General features: G+C 30.6%; 2 protein-coding genes across 5 annotated transcripts; one reads left to right on the top strand and one right to left on the bottom strand.

Annotated features, from left to right (window-relative positions):
- Positions 1-3951: 3951 nt before the first annotated feature.
- On the top strand, positions 3952-7918 carry LOC137814846 (probable WRKY transcription factor 47). Its single transcript, XM_068617764.1, has 6 exons — positions 3952-4324; positions 4451-4522; positions 4622-4762; positions 5661-6035; positions 6899-7012; positions 7106-7918. Exons 1-6 carry the CDS (start codon positions 4067-4069, stop codon positions 7703-7705), a joined length of 1560 nt encoding a protein of 519 aa, XP_068473865.1. The 5' UTR covers positions 3952-4066; the 3' UTR covers positions 7706-7918.
- Positions 7919-11255: 3337 nt separating this feature from the next.
- Positions 11256-15149, bottom strand: LOC137814845 (probable polygalacturonase). Of its 4 annotated transcripts, none has more exons than XM_068617760.1 (8): positions 14407-14547; positions 14191-14299; positions 13564-13878; positions 13201-13321; positions 12954-13128; positions 12739-12809; positions 11803-12477; positions 11256-11701 (listed from the first exon to the last, which is right to left on the bottom strand). In XM_068617760.1, the coding sequence occupies exons 2-8, from the start codon at positions 14269-14271 to the stop codon at positions 11679-11681; spliced, it is 1461 nt and encodes a 486-aa protein (XP_068473861.1). In that variant the 5' UTR covers positions 14272-14299; positions 14407-14547; the 3' UTR covers positions 11256-11678. The 4 variants fall into 4 exon arrangements, with proteins under 4 accessions (XP_068473861.1, XP_068473862.1, XP_068473864.1 ...); XM_068617761.1 differs by having other exon boundaries at positions 11256-11698; XM_068617763.1 differs by lacking the exon at positions 14191-14299 and having other exon boundaries at positions 11256-11698; positions 14407-15149.
- Positions 15150-23119: the final 7970 nt, after the last annotated feature.

The raw sequence follows: 23119 nt of genomic DNA, 5'->3' as shown, positions 1-23119 counted from the left end.
CTCCCAAACCACAATTTCTTAAGCCTTTTTCGCTATTCCAATAAAAAGTTAAGGATGCAACTTTTTTAATATATTTTCTATTAATTAAAACTTATTAGAAGTCACAAAAATATCTGCATTGTGTTTCTTTTTATTCATCTATATATTGTTCATATGAAAAGGGAAGTGCGGACTTCACACTTCAGTCATGCGTTATGGTGAAATCTTATTTATTATTTTTTAATAAATTAGAAAAATGTAAATAGATATGACTGAAAGAATAATTGACATGCATAATTCATTATACTCCGTGCATTTTCAAGGTTCCGACCCAACAGAAATTTAGTCATATAAAGTTGATTTGTCTTGTAAGGAAAAGATTTGAAAGTGTAAAATTGTTCATTATTAATTCAGATTTTATTATTAATTTTAATTTTATTACTCTTAAACTATTTTCTTGTTATTATTGTATCAATATGGTCAGTTTACATTAGTATTTCTATTTTATAGTTTTCAGTAAGTGTAATTTTATTATATATATTATTAAAATAAATCAAAATGAAAGAGATTAGTTCAATAATTATTTTCAATCAATTTCTATATCCTTTAAATTTTTCTTATTTTCTTCAATTAGTTTATTGAGAAACAAACCAATGTAAGTTGGAATAAGAAGTGGCACTACTGCATCTAAGAACATTTCCTTAACTTGGATAATAATTTTATCTCCATCCTTGCATGCTGGAATGGATTATTTTTGTTTCTACCCACCATTGTTGGTACACCCAATTAGCACTATTTATTGTATGGTCTAACTTCTCTCTGCTTCTTGTAATTAACATCATCATAAATTGGGAAGAGACAACAAAATAGGGTTATACTCCAACTTCCTACCCAAAAAAAGTAATCAAACTTTTAACTTGTAATCAAGATTTGTTGCCTTGTTTCTCCAATAATTAAGAAAGATAATCTCCTGCAAGAAAAAAAGGTTAAACGTCAGTGTTTGAAATCTTGTTAACATTCATACACTGTACGGAAATTGCCTTTATCTTCTTTGTATCACATAATTGCATCTTAATTAAGAAAAAAAACGCTCTTGTTCTTAAATAAACTGCATCAATATTTTATACGCAGTAGATAAAAGGAATATATTCTATTAACAAAAAAATAATTATAAAGTTGAAATAGAGGTAGTAATTTGTAAGAACAAACATTTTTAAAATATAAAATTTAGATTTTTTTTTCTTCTAGGTTTTTAGTGTTATTTCTAATGTACTTTCAAAATATACTAATTTTGATAATTGAAAAAAAACCCATACTTAAAAAATGACACTGTACAACTTGTGGGTGTAACCCCAAATGCATAGATAATTAATGAATGTGCTAGTTGGTAAGCACGACGTGATGGACGATAATAATGAGTCGTAAATTTGTAGTGTGTGGAGAGGCAAGTTTGTCAAAGTTACTACAAAGAAAGAGGAATTTAAAAGAAATTTGTGTAACTTGGCATTGACTTGAAGATATCCCTAAAGCTTGCACACATCTTATTCACATGGAAAGGGAAATATGGCCTTAATTTCTTATTATATGTGGTATAATGGCAATATATTGGTCATTCTCTGCCATCGTTCAACATACTTGGGTTTTTCTATATTATTATTTACTACTCCACGAGGAGAAGAAAAACCAGAGATGGATCTTCATATCAAATCAAGGGCACATCCAGATTCCAGAACAATTAATTCATTGACCAATTAAACTCAGAAATTATTTTTTTATGTGATCCTTAGTAGCACTCATGCTGCTTTTTGCTTCTGTTTTGAAGATCTGTATTAATTCTACAAAACATTAATTGTCTTACATGGAATGAAACAAATAAGCTTTAAGATTTTTCTAATTTAGTTACAATTTTAACAAACGTGAAAAATGGTTTTGTATAACTTTTGTAAAAATAATTTAATATAAATTATATTATGCTTTATATATTCATTCAAAATAAATTGGACATACGTTTATTTAACCATTAATAAATTTTGATCAAATGAAACTATTGAAATTTAATTTGAAAAATATATATTAGAAGAGATAAAAGATTAAAAAATCAAACCTATATAAACATAACTACACAGTTCTTTAAATAGACCGCCATACATTAAAAAAAAAACTTATTGAAAGTTGCCTGAAAAAAATATATTGCCACACAAAAATGATTTATTTATTGAGTTTCATTCTCTCTGGTTCAAATTAAATTCCAACACATTCACCAAAATTGTATACCTTTTTTTAAACAAATTGAAATTGTGTTAACGTGTAAAATTTACATAAGTTTTTTTATATTGTTGTGACCAATTCACGAATCAAATAACGATAAAAATAGTAAAGAATAGAGGGTAAATAAATGATGGTCAAGGTTTTACCGTTTTCATTTTTAAAGTAAAAGATTTACTAATGTAATAATTTGTATTATAACTTTTTATATATAGTATACATAGACTTTCTTTATTGAATGTCATTTGTAACCTTTCATATATTACTACGAACAAATTTACTTTAAGGTTTTGTGAGTTTCAAAGTGACGACTTTGGATAGAAGAATGATGTAGTAATCCACGTGTCCTTGTTTTAATAAAATTATATATTGTGTGAAGGTTTAATAAAAACCTTTATTATGCATATGAAAAATATAAAATTGTAATTATAATTAAAAATAGATAAAAAGAAAAAGAAAATAGGAAGGAATACAAGGTTGAGTCTTCAATAAACCTCGATTGAGATGTATGGTTGATCCCAATGACGTCGTGGTTGCCTTCAAAGTCAGTGGGATTAGGTTTTCCAATCCTGTGGGCCCCACTCATTCCAACTACCGTCGATAGAGAGAGCCGTGCCGTCAACTGGGTTGACCTTATGGGACTACCCCACGTGGATCCATTTTCACATCCGGAACCGCCGTTATTCTTAACGCCGTTCTCAAATCCCTATAAAATATCTTTTTTCCTTTCCATTTTTTACTCCTCTATCCTCTGCACCTTAGCTTCCATATTTTTCTTTTTTAACGATATGTTTGTTTTGAATAATATTAAATATAATTTGATTTATATATTGTTGGGTTATGGGGATCTTGGCGATTAAGGAAAGATGTTGATCTAATTATCGTGGGTGTAGTTTAACTTGGTAATCGAGTACAACTTTAAGTCAACAGTAATCTTATTTGTCTGTGCATAAGGCAAGGGCATGTTGAGTTATGGATCTTGAGTCGATCTTTGGTAATTTAGGTAGGAGGCCGATTAAATGAATAATGTAAAAGAAATAACATATGACAAAGATTTAAATTAATTAGCATTAATCAGACAGTAAAGAGATAATCATAACGACAAACACGGAGTTAAGACGGACTCTATATATATTAGGTAAAACTTCACAAATAGACAGATCTCAATTTTGGTTAAGAGCACACTTATTCTTGATTATCTTGAATGTTGTTGGTTTAGATCGTTAATTTTATATATATATATATATATATATAATTCTAAAGTTGATTTTATAATTAAGGATTGAAATCACTAATATTTTGGATCAATATGTGAGATGAGGCTTTAAAATATGTAAAACAGAATCGGGTAACACGTTTGAATCCTCTTCTGTGTCTTTAAATTATAACCCTAGTTCTAAAGTTGAAACCAGAAGAGAAAAGAGAAAAATGTTGTTGAATAGTAGAACATTTTTTACTCTGGTTAGTCATATGAAAAACCCTTGCTAATTAATAAGAATAAGCATAACCCCCTATCCTAGGAGGGTTAATTATGTGACGTCAATTATGGCGAAAAAACGGCTGGTCCCTTATGAGTTGTGAATCCCTCTGGAACTTTTTTGTGGACCTCTCTTACTTACATTACAACATTACCTTTTTTCCATATTAAATTTATTGTGGGACCCCTACCTTAAGGTCCAAGGAGGGAGGGGGTGCATTAAGACATTTAATCCCATTTCCTTCTGTACTCTCACTGCCAACGCAAACTACCACTTTATAATTTCTACTACTTCTCTCTCTCTCTCTCTCTCTTACTCTCTCTCTATCTGCATTCACTAAATACATGGAGAACCGACACCACCGTGAATTGACCTTCTTAAGCTCCGGCGGCGACTTTCTCAACCCCCCTTTGGATCACACAACCCACAACACCGATTCTACCATCAAAGAAATGGACTTCTTCTCATCACCTTCATCCCCACCTACTAATAAAAACAACAGTACCAATCATATCAACCATGATCATCAGAAGCATGTTAGAAATCAAGATCGCACTCATCGCCAAGGATCACCAACACACGTCTCTCATCATCCTGTAAACGTGAGCTTTTCTATATGGATTTCTTCAATTCTGCATCACTGTGTACTTAATGCAACTCACTTTTCCATTTTTTTTTCCATGTTTGTATCTGTATGTACACACATATATGCATATATAAATATGCAGACCGGACTGAATTTAACTTGTGTGAGTGCTGGAGTCACAAAAGAAGAAAATGGTGAAAACCCTGAAGCTGAGGTTTGTATAATATGCCTTAGGGATGGATACCATAAATCAAGTTGTGTGATTATTTATTATGTTTTTTTTTTTGTTGTGAAATATTTATTTTGTTCTCAGATGAGTTCTCTTGAAAGTCAATTGCGGAGACTACAAGAAGATAATCGCAAGTTGAGAACTGTGCTGGACCAGATTACCAGAAGCTATACCCAACTACAAGCTCAGCTATTCATAACTCTGCAGAAACAAAAGCTTCATCAGGTGGATTTATTACACATAGATTTTCGGCATTTAATTATCTACCTTAGATTGATTGATTTTTTATCTTTGAAAAGCAAGATATAAATTGAAGGGTATTCTCATCTCAGAACAGATAATTTTTTCTGTGTTGCCTGATGATTAAATTTCAGTTTTTTAAAATTTTTATTTTTTTCAACCCTAACGAAATGGTTTGTTTCGTTGTGTCTGTGTGCTATTATTTTCCCTGTTCTTTAGGCAGTGAAGAAACAGGGTAGCGTGCTTCACTTAATTTTGAAAAGCGTGTTATCTTCATTCTCTGTCGTTTTTCAACATCTTTCTTTACATGTATATAAAAATATTCACTCGTTCAAACACATTATGATTATCATTTTAATTACTGTTTGGATTTTTCCAAACAGCTACAAAGTATTTATGATATTTAATTAAATATTATTAATTATTCTAAATATGTTAAACATTTATCTTTTTTTCTTATTAGTTTATTCTTTCTGAAATACTTTATACTCTTTGTATGTATTTAATTAATGTCGTGAAAATAACCCTTAACAAATCTCATTATTTTTTTGCGCCTTTGAGAGCACCTTTCACTGTTCAGAGTTCAGACTATGAAATTCCTATTTCAACTAAACGACAATTAATACCAACAAGTACTTCCAGATAAAATTGACTTGACCATCTTATACAAAGGAAAAGTCTTATCTAGCTGCAGATAACACACCAGAGATAACTGCAGAAATTCACACACACTATTCACACACACAGGTGATGGCACGTACTTGCACCGACTGTTAAAATCAAAAGTACTATAATACATAACTGTCAAAATTCATATAAACATGTAGCAACAGTTAAAATTCATCGTCGAACTCCATAGTACTGAAATGATGTGTGGAAACAGAATAGTACAGAAGCAAATGGGATTGTGTCGGGAAAAAAAAATGTGGACCCTGCTGGAGCATGCAGCAAGTTAGAGGTGGTGAATGATGCATCGGTTTGTGATGAAAAGACTGATGGTGAGGTATCGGTTTGTCGCTCAAACAACGTGGAGGTAATGTCAAAGACACATGATGAGGCTCCTCAATTGATTAAACTGAATCTTGGAAAACAGGCTTGTCGTGATGCTGCAGAAGATGTTCTTGACCGGTCCTCTTCACAGAGCTGGGGCTCAAACAAGTTAGAAGAACAACCCAAAACTGCAGAACAAGTTGCTGCAGATCAGATTCCTCTCAGGAAAGCCAGGGTTTCCGTACGAGCTAGATCAGAAGCTCCACTGGTAATTAGTTTAGCAACTTTTTGCGTACTTAGTTTTAGTTTTTTTTTAAGGATCATTAGTTTAAGGGTACCATTGCTCTTAGATCCCTTGTGACCCTAAAATGAGGATTCTTATATAAGCAGGTATAAAATGAAATGCACTTAAACTAACTTAAAAACTTAACTTGTGTTTTATTATGGAAATTAATATGTTGACCATCAAAACAACTACTCAATATAATCATACACTGTCACTGATATGAATAAATGATTGATAAATTAAATAAAGTTTTTATATGTTTATAAATTGAAATAGGATTATCAACACATTATTCTCTTTTTTATAGGAGTAGAATATAATATATATTCTTAAACCATGTGATAACAAATGACACATTAAAGAAATTAAGAACATAAATAAAAATTGACTAATTATCATTGATAGAATTTGTAAGATATATTGTTTATAAAAAATAAACTCGTTATACAGCACTATGAACAACATCACATTTTTTTAGAATGTTAGTATATATATTATATAATTTGTATATTGTCCTTTTAGATTTAATGAAAATTTAGATTTCTCGTTAATAATTTTAAGGTATTATTAAACATATTTAAATGAAAGAACCCCCTCCACATTCAAATACTTAATTTTATATTTGTTAAGAAAGATGGCCAAATACATTTTAATTCTTTATTAAGTGAAATAACTACGTGTTCTTAAACTAATTATATTTAGTGAAGATGGTATTCATATTTGAATTTAAAAAAGCTGTAGTATATCCACATTAAATTAAAACTAAATTTTGTTTATATTTCACTTCACTGAATTTAGATTTATATTTGAATGATGAATTAATGTTGGATGATGGGAGTTTTCAGATCAGTGATGGTTGTCAGTGGAGAAAATATGGACAGAAAATGGCGAAGGGTAACCCTTGCCCTCGTGCTTACTATCGCTGCACTATGGCTGTAGGATGCCCAGTGCGCAAACAGGTAATTCATTGCATTCTCTTCCAAATATCATTTAATTTCTTAGTTTTAATTAAGTGTGTGTATTGTTGATATATATACATATATATTGGACAGGTGCAGAGATGCGTAGAAGACAAGACAGTGTTGACAACAACCTACGAAGGCAATCACAATCACCCTCTGCCACCAGCTGCCACTGCCATGGCAAGTACCACGTCAGCAGCCGCCGCCATGCTCCTCTCAGGTTCAACACCCAGCAAGGAAGCCCTCACAAACTCTGCAGGATATTACTCTTCACTTCCCTATGCTTCAATGGCAACCCTATCAGCTTCAGCACCATTCCCAACCATTACTCTCGACTTGACCCAAAACCCCAACGCCATGCACCTCCACCGTGTACCACCCCATGCCACTACGTTCCCTCTCCCACTGCATGCTTCCGGTGGCCCCCACCTTCTAGGCCACCCCTTGTTCTTTTCACAGAAGCTTCCACCTGCGGCATCGCCCCTACTTCATCCACGACAACCTTCATCTATGGTCGAAACGGTTAGTGCAGCCATTGCTTCGGATCCAAACTTCACTGCAGCTTTGGCAGCAGCAATCTCCTCAATCATAGGAGTACCAAGAGGCAGTGATGGTGGCAACAATGGAACTAGCGGTGCCATTGGGTCACCGCAGCTTCCTCAGTCATGCACTACTTTCTCCACCAACTAGCTTCCTAGTCTCTGAATTTTGAAAAACTATATATTTTCTTTATTTTGATGAATTTTTCTATAAGTATTTTTTAGAAGAAAGAAAGCAAATTACAAAAACCAAATAAAGCTTCTTTGTGATTCGAATAGAGTATATGTATATACAGAAAAAAAGAGAAGATTAGTGCACGTTGTTCACTGTTTTTATTATATATGAAAACGAGATTAAGAGTCACTTCTGGTTCTGAATGCATGACTCAATAAACAAACAGTTTGAACCTCACTTGGAGTTCAAGAGCATGCATGTTGATCTTTTGTATACCATGCAAGAGTTGAAGTCCAAGGAAGCTTATGAATTCTGCAGAAGTAATTAATTATCTGGATATGATTTATTTGATATACTCCAACTTTCAAGATTACATTATAATGTTGAAAAAGCATTTCTCATAAGAATTGAAGTTATTGTGTGGGTCTTAAAACAGGAAACATGGAGGTTGATAGAATTGTGTGCAAATGTTGAAGATCCCGAAAGCATATCCTGCATTCATGCGTGAGTCTGAAAACTTTGAGACAATAGTCAATGAGGAAGCCAAATGAAAAGAAACAGCTATGAGTAGCATAGCACGTAGTGGTAGATCGATGCAAGTATTATTAAAAATAGGTATAGCAATCCCAGATATTGGATCTGGATACACCAATTACACCCTAGCTACATTTCCCACCGTACTCCTCAATGCTGCCATTATTATTTCACTCTTATAACTCAAAAAACAAATACCAAAAATACTCATTTTAGTTTTAAATTATTGTTTTTATTCATCCATATACTCTTCACACTCAGATTAACAAATATATAAATAAATTTAAATAATATGTGTGACAATTAACAAATAATAATTAATGTTATTTAATTTACATTTATTTTTTTAAAGTATCTTTCATTGAAATTCAATGTCAAAAAAAAAAAAACGCAATGAAAAATATCAAATATTATTAAAACGATATTAAAATATACTTGTATAAGAATGACCTCAGTCAAGAAGGTACCAATTATTTTTAAGAAATGGACCACATCTTGAACATAATCTAATAGATGATAACAATAACAATGAATACAATGAAATAATTATATATATATATATATGTGTGTGTGTGTGTGAGAAAATATAAATATATCAAATAATGTTAATTTATTATCTATTATTACTTCATATATACATCAATCAACATTGAAGTTTCTTTTGTAAAACACACTAATAAGGATATATATCTTCTTACAAAGAGGAACGATAATCTAACATAAATAATAGTTATCAACTAAGTCTTAAGTTACATAGTTCTTTTGGATATATTCATTGTTAATAAACAAAAATAATTCTTTTTTATACCAAACCATTATTTTTATTTTTTTATAATAGATATATGTATAATTAAGTTATTAATTATAACTTTAAAAGAATATTTAGATGAAGTTGAAAATTAAATCAATATATTTTTATCACTCCTCTGTCTATAATAAACTGTCACATAAGTGACACATAAGCTTTTACGCTATAGATATATCAAAAATCAAACTCAATAAAACTCCTCAGTATGAATGACTTGCAAGTTTTGGTAGGATAACATTAGCCAGATTCTTTTTATTAATTTTAAATACCCCAGTTCAAATCTCAATCCAAATTTTATAAATGTTTGAATGTGAACCTAAAGTTGTTTTCAGTGTAGTCAAAGTCAAGACCACTATCATGTTTAAATAAACTTATCTAAAACCTGACATATAAGAAACATTAATCATTTCACCTTCATGTGCACTTCTTTTATTATCTATTTATCTCCTATTATAGGATTGTTTGGATCTCAGTTAATTTACGTGGAATATTTACAATTATTATTTAATTAATCACTACTGAAAATTTTAGGTAAAGGCTTTTTCATCGCCAATCATACTTTTATAAATGTCTATATGAAACAATTTTTAAAAAAAAAACATATGAAAAAATAAGTTATTTTTGAACACAAAAGAAGCAAGTACAATCACAAAATAATTATATTCGTTTGTTCTAGTTCTACAAATTGTGACCCAATTATGACATTATGCATTTCTTTTCTTTTCTTTTCATTCTTTGTTGTTCTTCAAGAAATACAAAATCAGACGTTGGGCAACGTTTGGGCCTTAGAGAACCAAACAATTGGAACAAAAACAGAAGAGTCCTACCATTTATGTCTTTTTTTTCTAAATACACTTTTCTTGCTAAATATTTTATAAAAAGGTAGTTCCAATCAAATTATAAAAACACTTTAATTTTATTGACTATAAACAAAATATTTTAATTGAATCTTTATGATACCAGAAACATTGTCACAGAATTGAGATAGTAAAAATATAAAGGGGTTTGTAGTATGCAGGGGAGTACACGAGTGAAAATGAGATAGGGGTGTTCTGAAAAAGAGATGCAAAGAAGAATAAGTATAAATATGTTACTTTAAATAAAAGAAAAGGGGAGTGCAAATAGCTTAAACCGAAACTAAATAGTTAAAGCCCGAAAGCGAAAAGAGTGAAGGCCCATTGAGATTATAGTGATATTTTTGTACATGAGGAATAAAGAAAAGTGTTTAGAATTTGGAGGAAGAAAACTGATATACATAGAAACATAGTAAACAATAAATAGTGAAGAAGGATAGAGATGAATCAGAAAGAGCATAAAAAAAAGGATTTGGTCAGAATTAGGCAACTTTTTTAGCTGCCATGTACCCCACCAGTAACGCGTGAAATAATTAAAGACATTAAATTACGAAATAATTATTTCAAAGATATCAATTTGAATTTTTGAATTGAATAAATCTAATATTTTGACAACAAATAAATAATGTAATATATATATATATATATATATATATATATATATATAAATGTAAGAGTGATATTGGAATGGATGTTGAAAAGTTAACAAGTTTCATATTTTATGGACCCATTTTTTTATAATTTAACATAATGTTTTTAATTGTTCTTTTGAGATTTTAAATTAAACTATGGGATTAAACTTTCGAGCTCTCCCTTTGATCAAGAAAGAGAAGGTTTCACTTTCAATTTGTGAAAAGAGAGAAGAAATTTTCCCCATCACCTAATTACTAGCCATATTTATTATTAACTAAATCATACGTCATGTGTGACCAGCTTAAAAATATTTTTGCATTAAAGTAATTTTGAAGCCCAATAATGAATCCGGTATATTTCTTAAATGACAATTTCATAATTTCATTTTTCTATTTTTCGTGTTTTTTATGTACTTTTTTTTCATTTGATCTTATAAGCTTGTAGGAAGATTATTAAAAGAATATAGGGTTAGTCTTTATTTAGGCACTTAAGCCTGTCAAAAAAATGGAATTCATTTATTAAGACAATCATAATATTTCCTTAGCAAAAGGCTATAACTTGTGAGCTTGAGCTTTACCCATGTTTTTGCTTCATTTTCTATTGTATCTGCAGCATGATGTTCTTATTTTTGTTTCCAGGTAGAATCTAGAGATGATTATGTAGCAGCCTAAAAAAGAAATGAAAATAGAGCAGCAAGTAATAAGATTATTGATGGATTTAATTGAGTAAATTTACCTTCCTAGGAAGTTTATTTTTTGGATTCCTTATTCAAACAAAAGAGATGTAGAACTAACAAACACCTGACTAGTACAACTGCAAAATCTCCTATGAAGGATCACATTTTTGGCAAAAGGGAGTTATGTCAGAGTAACCATATCTCACCTCTATCAACAGCCAAAAGCACTCCTTCCCTTAAAATAAACTGAAACACAAAACTTTGTAATTTCTTTCCAAAGCCATAGTAGCTAGAGAAAGCAAGACACGAAATCATCCAACTTCCTATTTCTGATAAATCACTCAATTATTTGTCACTGCACACAAGCTACAAAAAGCAATCATTTCTTGGTATCTTTCTGAAGATGCAAAATCACAGTTCGGCAATTCTACTCAACCTCTTATGTCACCTGAAGTTTCTTTGCCCTGCTGAAAAAATGCACCAATCAAATTTCAGCTATAAAGTGAGCTTTAGTAGCATAATAATGCTGCTATAAAGTCCACAATTTACCAAGACATAAACCAAGCACCTCTATTTTGGCTCTTCGAACTCTGAATTTGATTTGACAAATAGTAACAATCTGAACAATGCTCAGGGAATATTCTTTCTTTGAGAGGCTCACAAGCTTCTGGCAGAACCAGGTCAGAATATCCTTTAACATAGGAGCAGTTCCATGGATAGTTTGAGCTCACATTAAGGACAATGTTTGATAAGCAAACGTTCACAAAATTGTCACCTTCTATACCCTCTATAAGACCTGCAGTTTTGATATTCTCTCCCACCACATCCTTGATTGTAATCTTTTCTATTACAGGCAGAGCCTTTGGGTCATAAGCATCATCTGGATGTTCCCCATATAAACCAGTGAACCTAATAGCAATATCCACATTAGCCAAGGTCACGTTTGTGACATAGATGTTTCTAACATAACCCCCCCTTCCAGGAGACGTCTTTATTCTGATTGCAGTATGTGAATCGTAGAATTGAATATCTTCTATATGAACTTCAGATACACCACCAGACATCTCACTTCCTATTGCAATCCCTGCACTCGTTTGAGTTTTACCAACAAGCCTGTGGATGATAATGTTTGTGCAGGGGCGACCGTATCTAATGCCATACTCATCCCACCCGCTCTTGATCGCAATCAGGTCATCACCAGTGCTTATGTAACAGTCTTCAATGCAAACATTGTCTGAAGAATCTGGATGCATTTTAAAGGTAATGTGTGTGAGAATCTGATAAATCTTCTAAAGCAAAATAATTGTGACTTGTGAGGATGTAACCACTGTTTATAGGTACATTGCTTTAAATCTAGCATATTTATTACCTTTACCATGATGCACAATTGCATACAAATTTAGATATTCTGCCTTCATTTAAGCTCAAGTGAGTTTTTCTTCAAAACATTTTATGACAAATTAAGGTAGAATATTTGGTAGTTGTCAATTGCAGAATAGTTTACCTGGATCAATCCCATCAGTATTTGGAGAATCAAGAGGAGCAAAGATCGTCACTTTCTGAACTGTAACATGGCTGTTCATCCAGAAAAACAGTCTCAAATCTGCCCCTAATCATGAAAGCTCCACTATTGCACAGTTTTAAAAATGCAATGGAAGTACTTGAACTACGGAAAACAAGGAATAAAATACAAATTCAATCCTTGAGTGGAGGACAAACCTGCAATACACAGGATGGAGTGTCCAAAATGGAGAATTCAAGAAGGTTAAATTTGAAATGAGGACCCCTGTTGAGTTCATCAATTCTATCAAATGGGGACGTGTATAATCCAGAGTTTTGTTCCTAAACATGCTCCACCAGATACTCCCTTGACCATCGATAGTCCCGTTATTGCCTTCATTGATACAATGACAATATCACCAATTTATGTATTGAGAATATGATGATTGTGTTGAACGTTACTAACCTGTTATGATCACATCACTCAAATTGCGCCCATAAATGAGGCTCTTATGCCTTTTACCTGGCAACTCTCTTCCTCTTCCATAAGACGGTAGAGGATCAACAACTGGCCAATCTTCAGGGTTCTGTAACAAGCGGGACATGCATGTCAAAATTGGAACATGCATAAGTTATAAAGAAGTTCATCGTCGAATGTCTGAACAGATTACACTATCAAGTTTGTAGGACTTCAACCCAAGTTAGCCGAACTTTTTAGAAGCTAAAATACAATCCCTGCATTGTATGGCAAATTACTTACTAAAAACTAAGACAAACCAGCTAAGCAACTTCCTCTTTTGTCCTGCATTATTTACAGAGAGTGACTTACCGTTGATCCAAGAATTACTGCATCCTTGTCCAACCACAAAGTTAGATGACTGATGAGATCAAAACTACCGGTTAACCACCGACCATCCGGGACAAAAAGCTTGGCTCCACCTTTGTCAGCAAAGGAATTCAGGTAGAAGATGGCATTTTGAAATGCTTTTGTGTTGAGAGTGACCCCATCGCCAACTGCACCAAATTCGGTGATGCTGACGCTGTGAGGTCGAACTTCGTCGTTTGTCTCTTGGCAAAGTGTGTTGCTCCATACTATCCATGGGCTACAGCTGAGCAATGCAAGTACCAGAAGCACATCCACGAGCTGCAAGAGAAACTTTCACCATCAGTTACCATGTGCTACTAGTGAGAATGTGAGTAACTTTCCCATTTCATCAATTTTATTAAACCATGAACAACAACAGTAATTCACATGCTTCTTCAGCCAAAACAAAGAAGACCAGAAAAATTATGAAATTCAGGTAGGATCTAGAAACAGCAACACACGATTCAACTTAGAGGAGTTGAAAATCTCCTCAGATCATCAGCTACATTTTCTCCACAGTTAATAGCTCAAGTAGATGTTTAAATTTAAATTAAACACAGAAAGAGCAAGAAAAAGTAAAAAACCAATCACCACCAAGTGTTCCACTTTCCAAGTGCCAGAATTTATAAAAGAAGATGAACAGTGGATGATCAAACCAGTGTTACTCTTCATCTGTCTGAAAAGGATTTCACCTGCAGATCTTACTCCATCCAGTATTAAGTTTGTGAGGGGGTAAAGTGAGATGGGGAGCTCTCCAAGGGAGAATGGAGGAAATGACAGAGAAAGAAGTAATGATAGAGAACTTACTGTTGAAGGTCTCCTCATACTACTAAGATCCGGGTTTCCCTTTATGTTCCAACTCTAACTCCAAGTTCTCCTAGATGAAAAAGACCCAGAGAGAAAAGAAAGGCTGAAATGAGCAAATGTGAAGAGGAGGAGGCTTGGTTCATTGATTAAAATCCCCACCCCAGCAATAAGCAAGTGTGATATTGATTGGGTGGGTCAATGAGAGTCACCACCCAAGTAAAAATCATTGACAGGGACTGTTACTGCCCTCCAAACAATAAGCAGTAGGACCCCCCCTAGCTTCTTCAAGTCCTCCAAACTCTCTCTCCAGAAGGGTGAGGAAAGAGAAACTCAAATGATTTTGAAGATGGGACTGGTGATGAACTCATTAATCACAGGAGTGGTATCTTATTTTGCGTTTGTTTTCTAAGTAACCGGTTCTATTTCTAAAGCGGAGACAGTGACTCCCATTACACACAGACACAGACAAGTTCAGACAACGCCAACTGCTAAGGTAACAGCTTTCCTCATAATTTAGCTTTGCATGTAGTCTTCTAGCTTCACTTTACTGTTCCACTTCCCTCCCTGTGTGTAGCTCCTGACAACTCACAATACTTTCTTTCATCCCAACCCCAATTTCCATTTCCTAAACTCCCTCACCTCAACATTTTTAATCATACTATGTTTTAACTTTAACCACTTCATACTGCTAATCATTTCTTCTCTTCTGTGTTTCCTATACCAGTCAACATCATATTATTAATAAGAATAAAACACCAAAAAGTGGTTAATTTAGTTATTCTATATCTTTTTTTTTTGTGTGATTAGTGACATGAAAATGGAGGGTGATTGTAAAATGTGGAAGGATGAAAGGAAAGGAGGAATGGGAGGGGACAAATTTTTAACCATAAAAAGCAAAACCGGTGTGTTTTTGAGCATGGGGAAGTGCGGCTGCTGTCAATGTCATGGAACCACAACCTTAGCATAATCATACATATTAGCTTCATTCAAGAGTGAGTGAGTGCAGTAATTTTAATCTAGGATAACAACCACCCTATATATCACTTTCTAATCCATTATTTTCTGTACTGTCTATATTCAACAAACATGTCTATCTATTTATCTAGGTTCTCTTCTTTTCTTCTTTTATGTAATTGGAGTTCATGATCAAATTCATATTTCACAGTTACAGTAAATAATCAAATAAATATAAATATAATATATTTATGCTATTTTAATTAATAAAATACACTGCTGATGAAAAATATATAATTAATAAAATAAAATTGACTATTTTAATTTTCTAATTAACTATGGTTATTTTAAACTGATTTTGTATTTATACTATGATAAAAATATGTAAAATGATTGAGAGGAATATCACTGTCAATTTTTTCCTCAGTCATCATCATGCAACGTCTGATGAATACTTTTACATCAATCAAAAGGTTCTGATTCCTACGGTAAAATCATACACAAAATAAAATAAAATACTTTCGTATAAAGGCAACGGCTAAGTAGACTCAAATAAAATACATAAACAACTTCTTGAAAAGGGAGTTAAACTATATCCTTATAAAATTGTTCTTAGCTGAAGGTAAATTCTGATAAAAATGTTAATTTTTAAAATAAAAAATAGTAATATAAAATTGAACTTTGTCACGTGATTGGACCGAAACGAAGTTCGTCGTTTGTTTGTTGAGCAATTCGAGAAACATTTCAACATTTTCACAATAAACAAAATCACTGTAACTGTTGCCTCATCATTTATTTATTTATTTAGTTTGTGATACAACTTTGAGCTTCACACAAGGAAACAACTAGCCCTATTCCTCTTCTCCTCCAAAATAATCTTAAAATGTAAAAAAAAATATAAAGAAAATCTTACAGTGAACTATCTCTTCAACCAACTATACATATTGATGAATGTATTAAAAATATACATGTCTAGAAAGAAGGAGACAAGGTCCTAGAACAGACAATATCAGAGACACAAAGGCCTAAGTTTCACCCTCTGGCATGTGAAAAGTTAAGGTTTCCAAAGTCAGGTATCCTATGCAGGATAACTCAAACCCTAACTAAATTGACATGATTTTATTCCACACAACAACCAGCAAAGCATTATGCACTAATAATCATAATAAATAAGGGATTAAAGAATTCACAAACATACATTCATTCAATGTAAAACTCAGTATTTTTCATTAGTCTTGAAAGAAACACCTCTCACACTATAGGGCAACAAAGTATTGCTTTAGATCTTATTTTCCAATAATTAAACACACTTTACATCTGATTTGTTTTAGTTAACATCTTCACAGTTGACTAAAATAGTTTCTTTGTGAGCTAAGAAAGACAATAATTTTAGAGTAATTATTATAAACCAACTTGTGGAGTAGGTTTTGTTGTTGTTGTTGCAATTTACTTTTACATGTTTAATTATGTAAAGATTACACTGTTGCATGGTGGCATAACCTGGTGTATTTAATATTATTTGCATGAACCTTTCCGTACAAAGCTGACTGTAGTTGAATGTATTGTGCAGAGAAAAAATAATACCAGTAATCAACATGTTTTGTGCAGCATCATTAACCTTAGTACAGTGTTTATACTTTGAGTAGTTTGTTACTTAAGATTTGAATGAGATACACATTTCATGTGTTGTTATTCTCATTAATGACAGAATTAACTAACACCCGACATTTTTCAAACATGCCTGAAATTCAATGCCTAGGTTTTTGAAACATAGATAATTAGAGATCTTGAAATCATGATAGAATGTGAATTAGACTTTGGAGTATAATAATTAAAGATGGTAATAAACCATCAACTACTCTTCAAATCTGTGCTTTTGTGAAAACAATGGAAAACAGTAGTTAAATTATTCCATTTTATTAATCTATGTTTTTTATTGTTAAAATGTTTAATTTGATTCTTTTCACCTATATCCACTTGTGTTAAATTTGATTATTTTAATATTGATGGTAAGATATAAAACAAATATTTTTCTATAAGGTCAATTTACCTGTGTCGGGTACCTTTTGAGTTATACTATCATATAACAATCTATTGTATTATTAGTATGGTAAGGTTACATCACAAAGTGGCATACTTTAACATAGTTCTTATCGAAGCGGTGTGTTTTAACTTAGTTGTTGTCGTATTTTTATACTCCACGACAAATTATTCAGAAGAGAATAACTATTTATCTATTATTTTAAAAATTATAAATTATAATTTAAGTAGGGAGTAATCAATATAAATAATTTTCTTATAACATATAAAACAAGTAAGTTGTCCTGTAATTAAAAATAATAATATATTATCACCATGAGATGACTCCTACCTTGTTTAATTAACAATATAAAAAAGTAAAATATATTAATTAGTTATAATTAATAAATAGTGAGTAGAGATAGTATATTTAAATTTTTGTGTTTAAATTTGATAGATGAAAGACAAAATGGGGTTAAAAATAACTATCAATGTTGATTCACCTATATTAATAATTAACCAAATTTTATGAATATTTATACTGATAATTTAAAAAAAAAATTGTCACCAACAAATGAAAGTACTTGATCCAAGGACATTTGTCTTCTTTATATATTTTCATCATTTTTTCCTCATTTCGAAGAGGTCACAGAATCACAGCTATTTTTTATGGACTATATCAGGTTACATTCTAATGATAGGGTAAAGCATAGGCAAAATCTTATCGTATATAGAAGAGAAAACTTGTCGTATCGAAATAGTATTTACATCAATCTTTAGGAAATATCACATCACTAGTCACAGATGTGCAGAGGATTTATACCTATCTATGCATTACAAAAATTATGATCACTTATGAGATGAATGATTTTTTTTTTTTGACATATGTACAATTATTAATAGTTAGAATAAAATTTATTGAAGAATCTATGATCAGAATAATTTATTATAATATATTAATCATATAATTTTTTTTAATTTTGTCATCTAATCATAAAATATTTAAGTATTACAAAAAAAAATCATCTTAAAATTCATACATTGACTAATTTATAATTGATTAAAAAAATATTTAACATCAATAATATTTTAAAGTAAACTCCAAATATAACTGCAATTTATTAGTTGATTTGTTAAAATATAATAATTTATAAATTGATTTCTTAAGATGCACAAGGACGTTCACACACGGGTAAAACAGTTTGAAATTTATGTAGATTTGAACCATAAATTAGATATAAGATATTGAATTGTTTATTTGATTTTTGTTTAAATTTGAATCTGAATTTTTTTTATGGGTCATTTATTTGGGAATTATTTATTTGATTACTTATTAATTTGTTATTATAATTGGTTTTAGTACTGAAACATTCTTTCAAACTTGAGTATTTGTAATAAATTGAATTAAAACATTTATATTTTTTTATTAGATGTTTGAAATAAATTAAGGTGGAAAAAGTTGGTTTTGATAGTTTGAAAAGCTTTCTTATTAAAGCTTGCATGTCTATATGTAGTTGGTCATTCTGATTTAATTTCTATATATACATAATTCTGACTAACAAAGTCAATTTACAAAGATAATCTAATTTTTTTTTTCAATTCTACAAAGTTTTTTTTTCCAATATGACTTTATTATAATAAAAAAAATAAAAAAATAGTAGTATAAATATCAGTCGTCTAATGTGTATCAGAGTCTTTATTCTATATATTTCACTTGTAATAATAAACACATACAACACAAATATCACAAATATAAAAGAGTGCCCGTATATCTAATACATTGATAACATTGTATAATTACATAGATTTTAAGTAAATCTTTAAATGAATAAAATAATATAATTTTAAAAAATTTATTGATCATTCCTACCTTAACATATAACTATATAACTTCATATAACTATATAACTGTGTCATATAAAATAATTCTTTAACAATGGTATAGTTTTGTATTTAAACTTTTAAGAACTCTTTAGAGTTTTTTTTTTTTTTCATGACTTTCCCCATCTCATTCACTCTACTCTTTTTTTAAGAATAAAATACACTATTTATTATTTAAAGTTAAGGTTGAAATTTTCAAATTCAATCTTCACTCTATATACTCTATGTACTATAAACATATAATTGACAGATGACTTCTACTATTTATATGTTCTTAGTTTAATAAATGATTGAACAATGATATGAATATTTAAGTTTTTTTATACACTGATATCTATATCTAAATAAATATATGCATAAATAATTCAATTCCGGTCAACTCATGATTCACCAGTAAGAATTAGTTAATAAATTATTAACTTAAATGAATGAACCGGGACAGTTGGAAATTAAAATATTAGTGTACTTTGGATATATATTACCATTCTTAGGTATTTGAGTTTTCATAATTTAAATATAAAAACCATGAGCATGATTTGACCAAAATTCATTTGATTGGACCAAATCTATATTTTTTTTTTTATTTCACCAAGTTTTCCTCCACATCCACAAGGGGTGAGACAGCCTCAACTAAAATTCAGGGGTGAAAATAAATGTTCAGACTCTTGCACTAAATATACCTGTCATGAAGCCCCACAGAAAATTTTGAGCCACAGTTTGTCCTCAATGAAAACTTTTTTTTCCATTCTCATTATTTTTTGACTGTTGATTTCAAAATAAAATTTTCATAACATGCAAAATATATTTTTAAAAGTTTATTATTCCTAGAGAAGATGAAGAATTAATGGAGTACAAAAAGTTTAAGATCAAATGAAAAAGATAAAAAAAAAAAAAAAAAACTTGGCATGAACACTATATACATACACAGATGTATTACACTGCAAATACAAGTACTTGTGATTTTCATAACAGATTGGTCACAGTGCATTTATTTTTGCTGTGTGAGAAAGGACCAAGTTAGGAAAACATCAAAACAAGCAGATAATATATGCAACTACTGTTGTGATAACAGAAGTAATAAATGGCTTGTTCTGGTATTTTATTGAGTCCTGAAGAGACATTAATTATTTATATCCTAAGTTATGTTTGCTTCATGTACTTGCAGCTGCTGACTGTAACGCGAGATGTATCTGACAAATCATCTGTTATGTTTATATTTATAAAGAAATGTCCTTGATGTTTGGCACAAATAATAAAGAGGGTTCATCCAGATTACAAGAAAATTTGTTCTTCTTTCTTCAAAATTGCCGACATTGGATTTTAAGCTGCATGTCCTACACCCTTACTAGATTCATTAATTCTGTTTTCTGAGATAAAGGCTGAAAAATACAATTAAGCTTCTTACTTAATTCCTTGTGAAATATGAGTGGCTATACGTGAACTCTCTCTTCATTATTTTTTATTCTTCTTTTCCTATTTTAGAGATCCACATTCTATATTTATTATACCAATTAGAAATAAAAAATATTTTATAATATAAGTAAGTAAAATAAGGTATCATCTAGTCTCTTCGTAGAATTTTTTATGAATAGCTATAATCTAGATATGTATCGTTTTTGTTAACATATGAATTTTGGTATGATATTTCTAAATTTTTGTATTTTTGTATTTTTTAATAATATTTTTATTTCATGTGCTGTCTAATGATTGTTATAACTTCAACATAGCTAGATGTTAAGTTGCATGGTGATGTCTATCATGAAAATTTTTATTTTAAAAAAAATAAAATTCTTAATATGATATCAAAATTATTTAGAGTTTATTATAATAAGTATTTCTTGAATTTAGTGTGTCATTCGTTATTGAATCATCCATAATACATAGTGTCACACAAGAATTAACAGATATCGATGTAAAAAAAGTGTTATAAAAGTTTCATATCAACTGAAAATAAGAATATTTTAATATAAGTAATTACAAAGTTATCTTATAAACTGATTTTATAGTTAAGTTAAAATTAAAATTTAATAGTGTAGAGTGAACATTGGTGGATACAACTTCACTTAACTTTTTTCTTGCAGGTCAAACTCGTTTGGTTTGGACCGATTTAACCAGCACAACATTTTAAGAAGAAAAGTTATTAAATGCTTTTGGAAGCATAATTAAGATAGTTGAAACCGTTTGATGTTAGAAGATGTTAGTTATTCATTGTTGTTTTTTTATATATATAATTTTTCAATTTGGTTTTAGTTGTTCAGACGTTTTTAATATTTTTATTAAAACCCGCAGACAACCCTACCAAACCACATGCAATGCTAAGACGGACACAGAACAACCACTGCATACATTCGTCTATTTATAGGTCTGTTTGTAGAGGTTCTTTATATTTATTTAGCACAATTTCATTTTATATATATTTTTTTGTTAGATTTATGTTCAAGCCATTTAAGGGAATCATATCATTATGTAAGAAATAAAGTTAAATAATTGATAAAATTTATGTAAAAAAACTGTATAAATACAATGGATTAAGTCGCATTTGTCTTGAAGGTTTTCACGAGATCGAAAATACAGCTTTTCAGATCATTTGACCATTGCTTGCATAGTAAAATTTATTGTAGTTTAAAAATAAGTACCTTTTAAAATATTTACTTCTTTAAAATTTGTTATGAAGAATAAAAAAATGTTAAATAATTTTCATTCATAAGAAACTATTAATTCATTTGATTATATCATTTTTTTTTACTTTATTAATGTTCTCCAGCTGAGTTAAAATATCGAATATTGTGATAAGGTAAGAGTTAGGAGGTATAAATTAATTTGTTACAAATAAATTACTTAAAAAATATTTATTTTAAAACAGAAAAAGAAGAAGAAGTTTAGAAGCAGATTAAAAGAGTCAAGCTTATTGCCTATACATTGATTGCTAGCATTTAATTTTCCATTTATTATTTCAGTCTATGACATAATGAATTAAAGTGTTACATGGGCAAACTCAAATGGGATGTTTGACATGGAAAGTAGTTTTTGAGAAGATAGCACAATGAGATGTGCAAACATGGATATGGACAAATTTATACTAAGTAGAAATGTCTATTTTTAACAGAAGTGTTTTTAACTACATGTGTTTTAAAGTAGGATCTGTAAAGACTCTTAACATTTTGAACAAAAATAGTGTAAGAATAATGCATGGCCAGTCAAGATGAGCCTTAGGTTGTGTTGTGTAGATAAATGTTGGAGAAGTTCACCACACGATGTAGCGAATACCTTTCATACGTGGTCCATATATTTATAAGAGCTGTGTGGCAGTAATACATTCGTAAGAAATAGTGATCCATGCTCAACTGATAGTGGTTTTAGGATTAGGATCAGACAACTAATCACTTTACTAAACTTCCAATTTGGTTGGCATCGCCGATAGCATGTAATCTTTTGCATCTGAATTCTAACATACCCTTAGAAACGATGAGATAAGATTGGGTAAAACTCCTTCTAGGCACATAAAACACTGCTGATACTTAAATCACCAAACCACAAATTTATATCTAAGCTCGGAACCATTTATTAAGCACTCGTTAAACTGAAACAATCTCACATAAATAGATGAGATTCATATGTTTATGAAAATAATATTGAAAATTGTAAATAAGTATAAAACAATAAACAAATGGGTTTAGGTTGGAGGGTTGAGATTAGTAATTCCGAAATATAAAAACCCAACGGGACAACTCCCTCCAAATCGTACAGGTTGGAGAACTAAAATAACCCAAACTGCACATTTAAATACACTGATTCATCAGATCAAATACAACTTGTCAACTCTTAACGAATTAAGAATAAAACGTGCTTGGGAACAAAA

The sequence above is a fragment of the Phaseolus vulgaris genome, chromosome 1 (genome assembly GCF_000499845.2).
Source record: "Phaseolus vulgaris cultivar G19833 chromosome 1, P. vulgaris v2.0, whole genome shotgun sequence".
NCBI lineage: Eukaryota > Viridiplantae > Streptophyta > Magnoliopsida > Fabales > Fabaceae > Phaseolus > Phaseolus vulgaris.
Note: the sequence above shows the minus strand (reverse complement) of the source record. Positions and strands in the feature narration are given on the sequence as shown.

Bases quoted from the DNA above. Each gene is read 5' to 3' on its own strand.
- LOC137814846 (XM_068617764.1), top strand. From the start codon at position 4,067: ATGGAGAACCGACACCACCGTGAATTGACCTTCTTAAGCTCCGGCGGC. The intron at 4,325-4,450 runs GTGAGCTTTTCT...ATAAATATGCAG, and splicing joins TCTCTCATCATCCTGTAAAC to ACCGGACTGAATTTAACTTG. The intron at 7,013-7,105 runs GTAATTCATTGC...TATATTGGACAG, and splicing joins GATGCCCAGTGCGCAAACAG to GTGCAGAGATGCGTAGAAGA.
- LOC137814845 (XM_068617760.1), bottom strand. From the start codon at position 14,271: ATGAAGAGTAACACTGGTTTGATCATCCACTGTTCATCTTCTTTTATA. The intron at 13,322-13,563 runs GTAAGTCACTCT...CGCTTGTTACAG, and splicing joins CAGTAATTCTTGGATCAACG to AACCCTGAAGATTGGCCAGT. The intron at 12,478-12,738 runs GTAAACTATTCT...AAATGCATCCAG, and splicing joins TACTGATGGGATTGATCCAG to ATTCTTCAGACAATGTTTGC.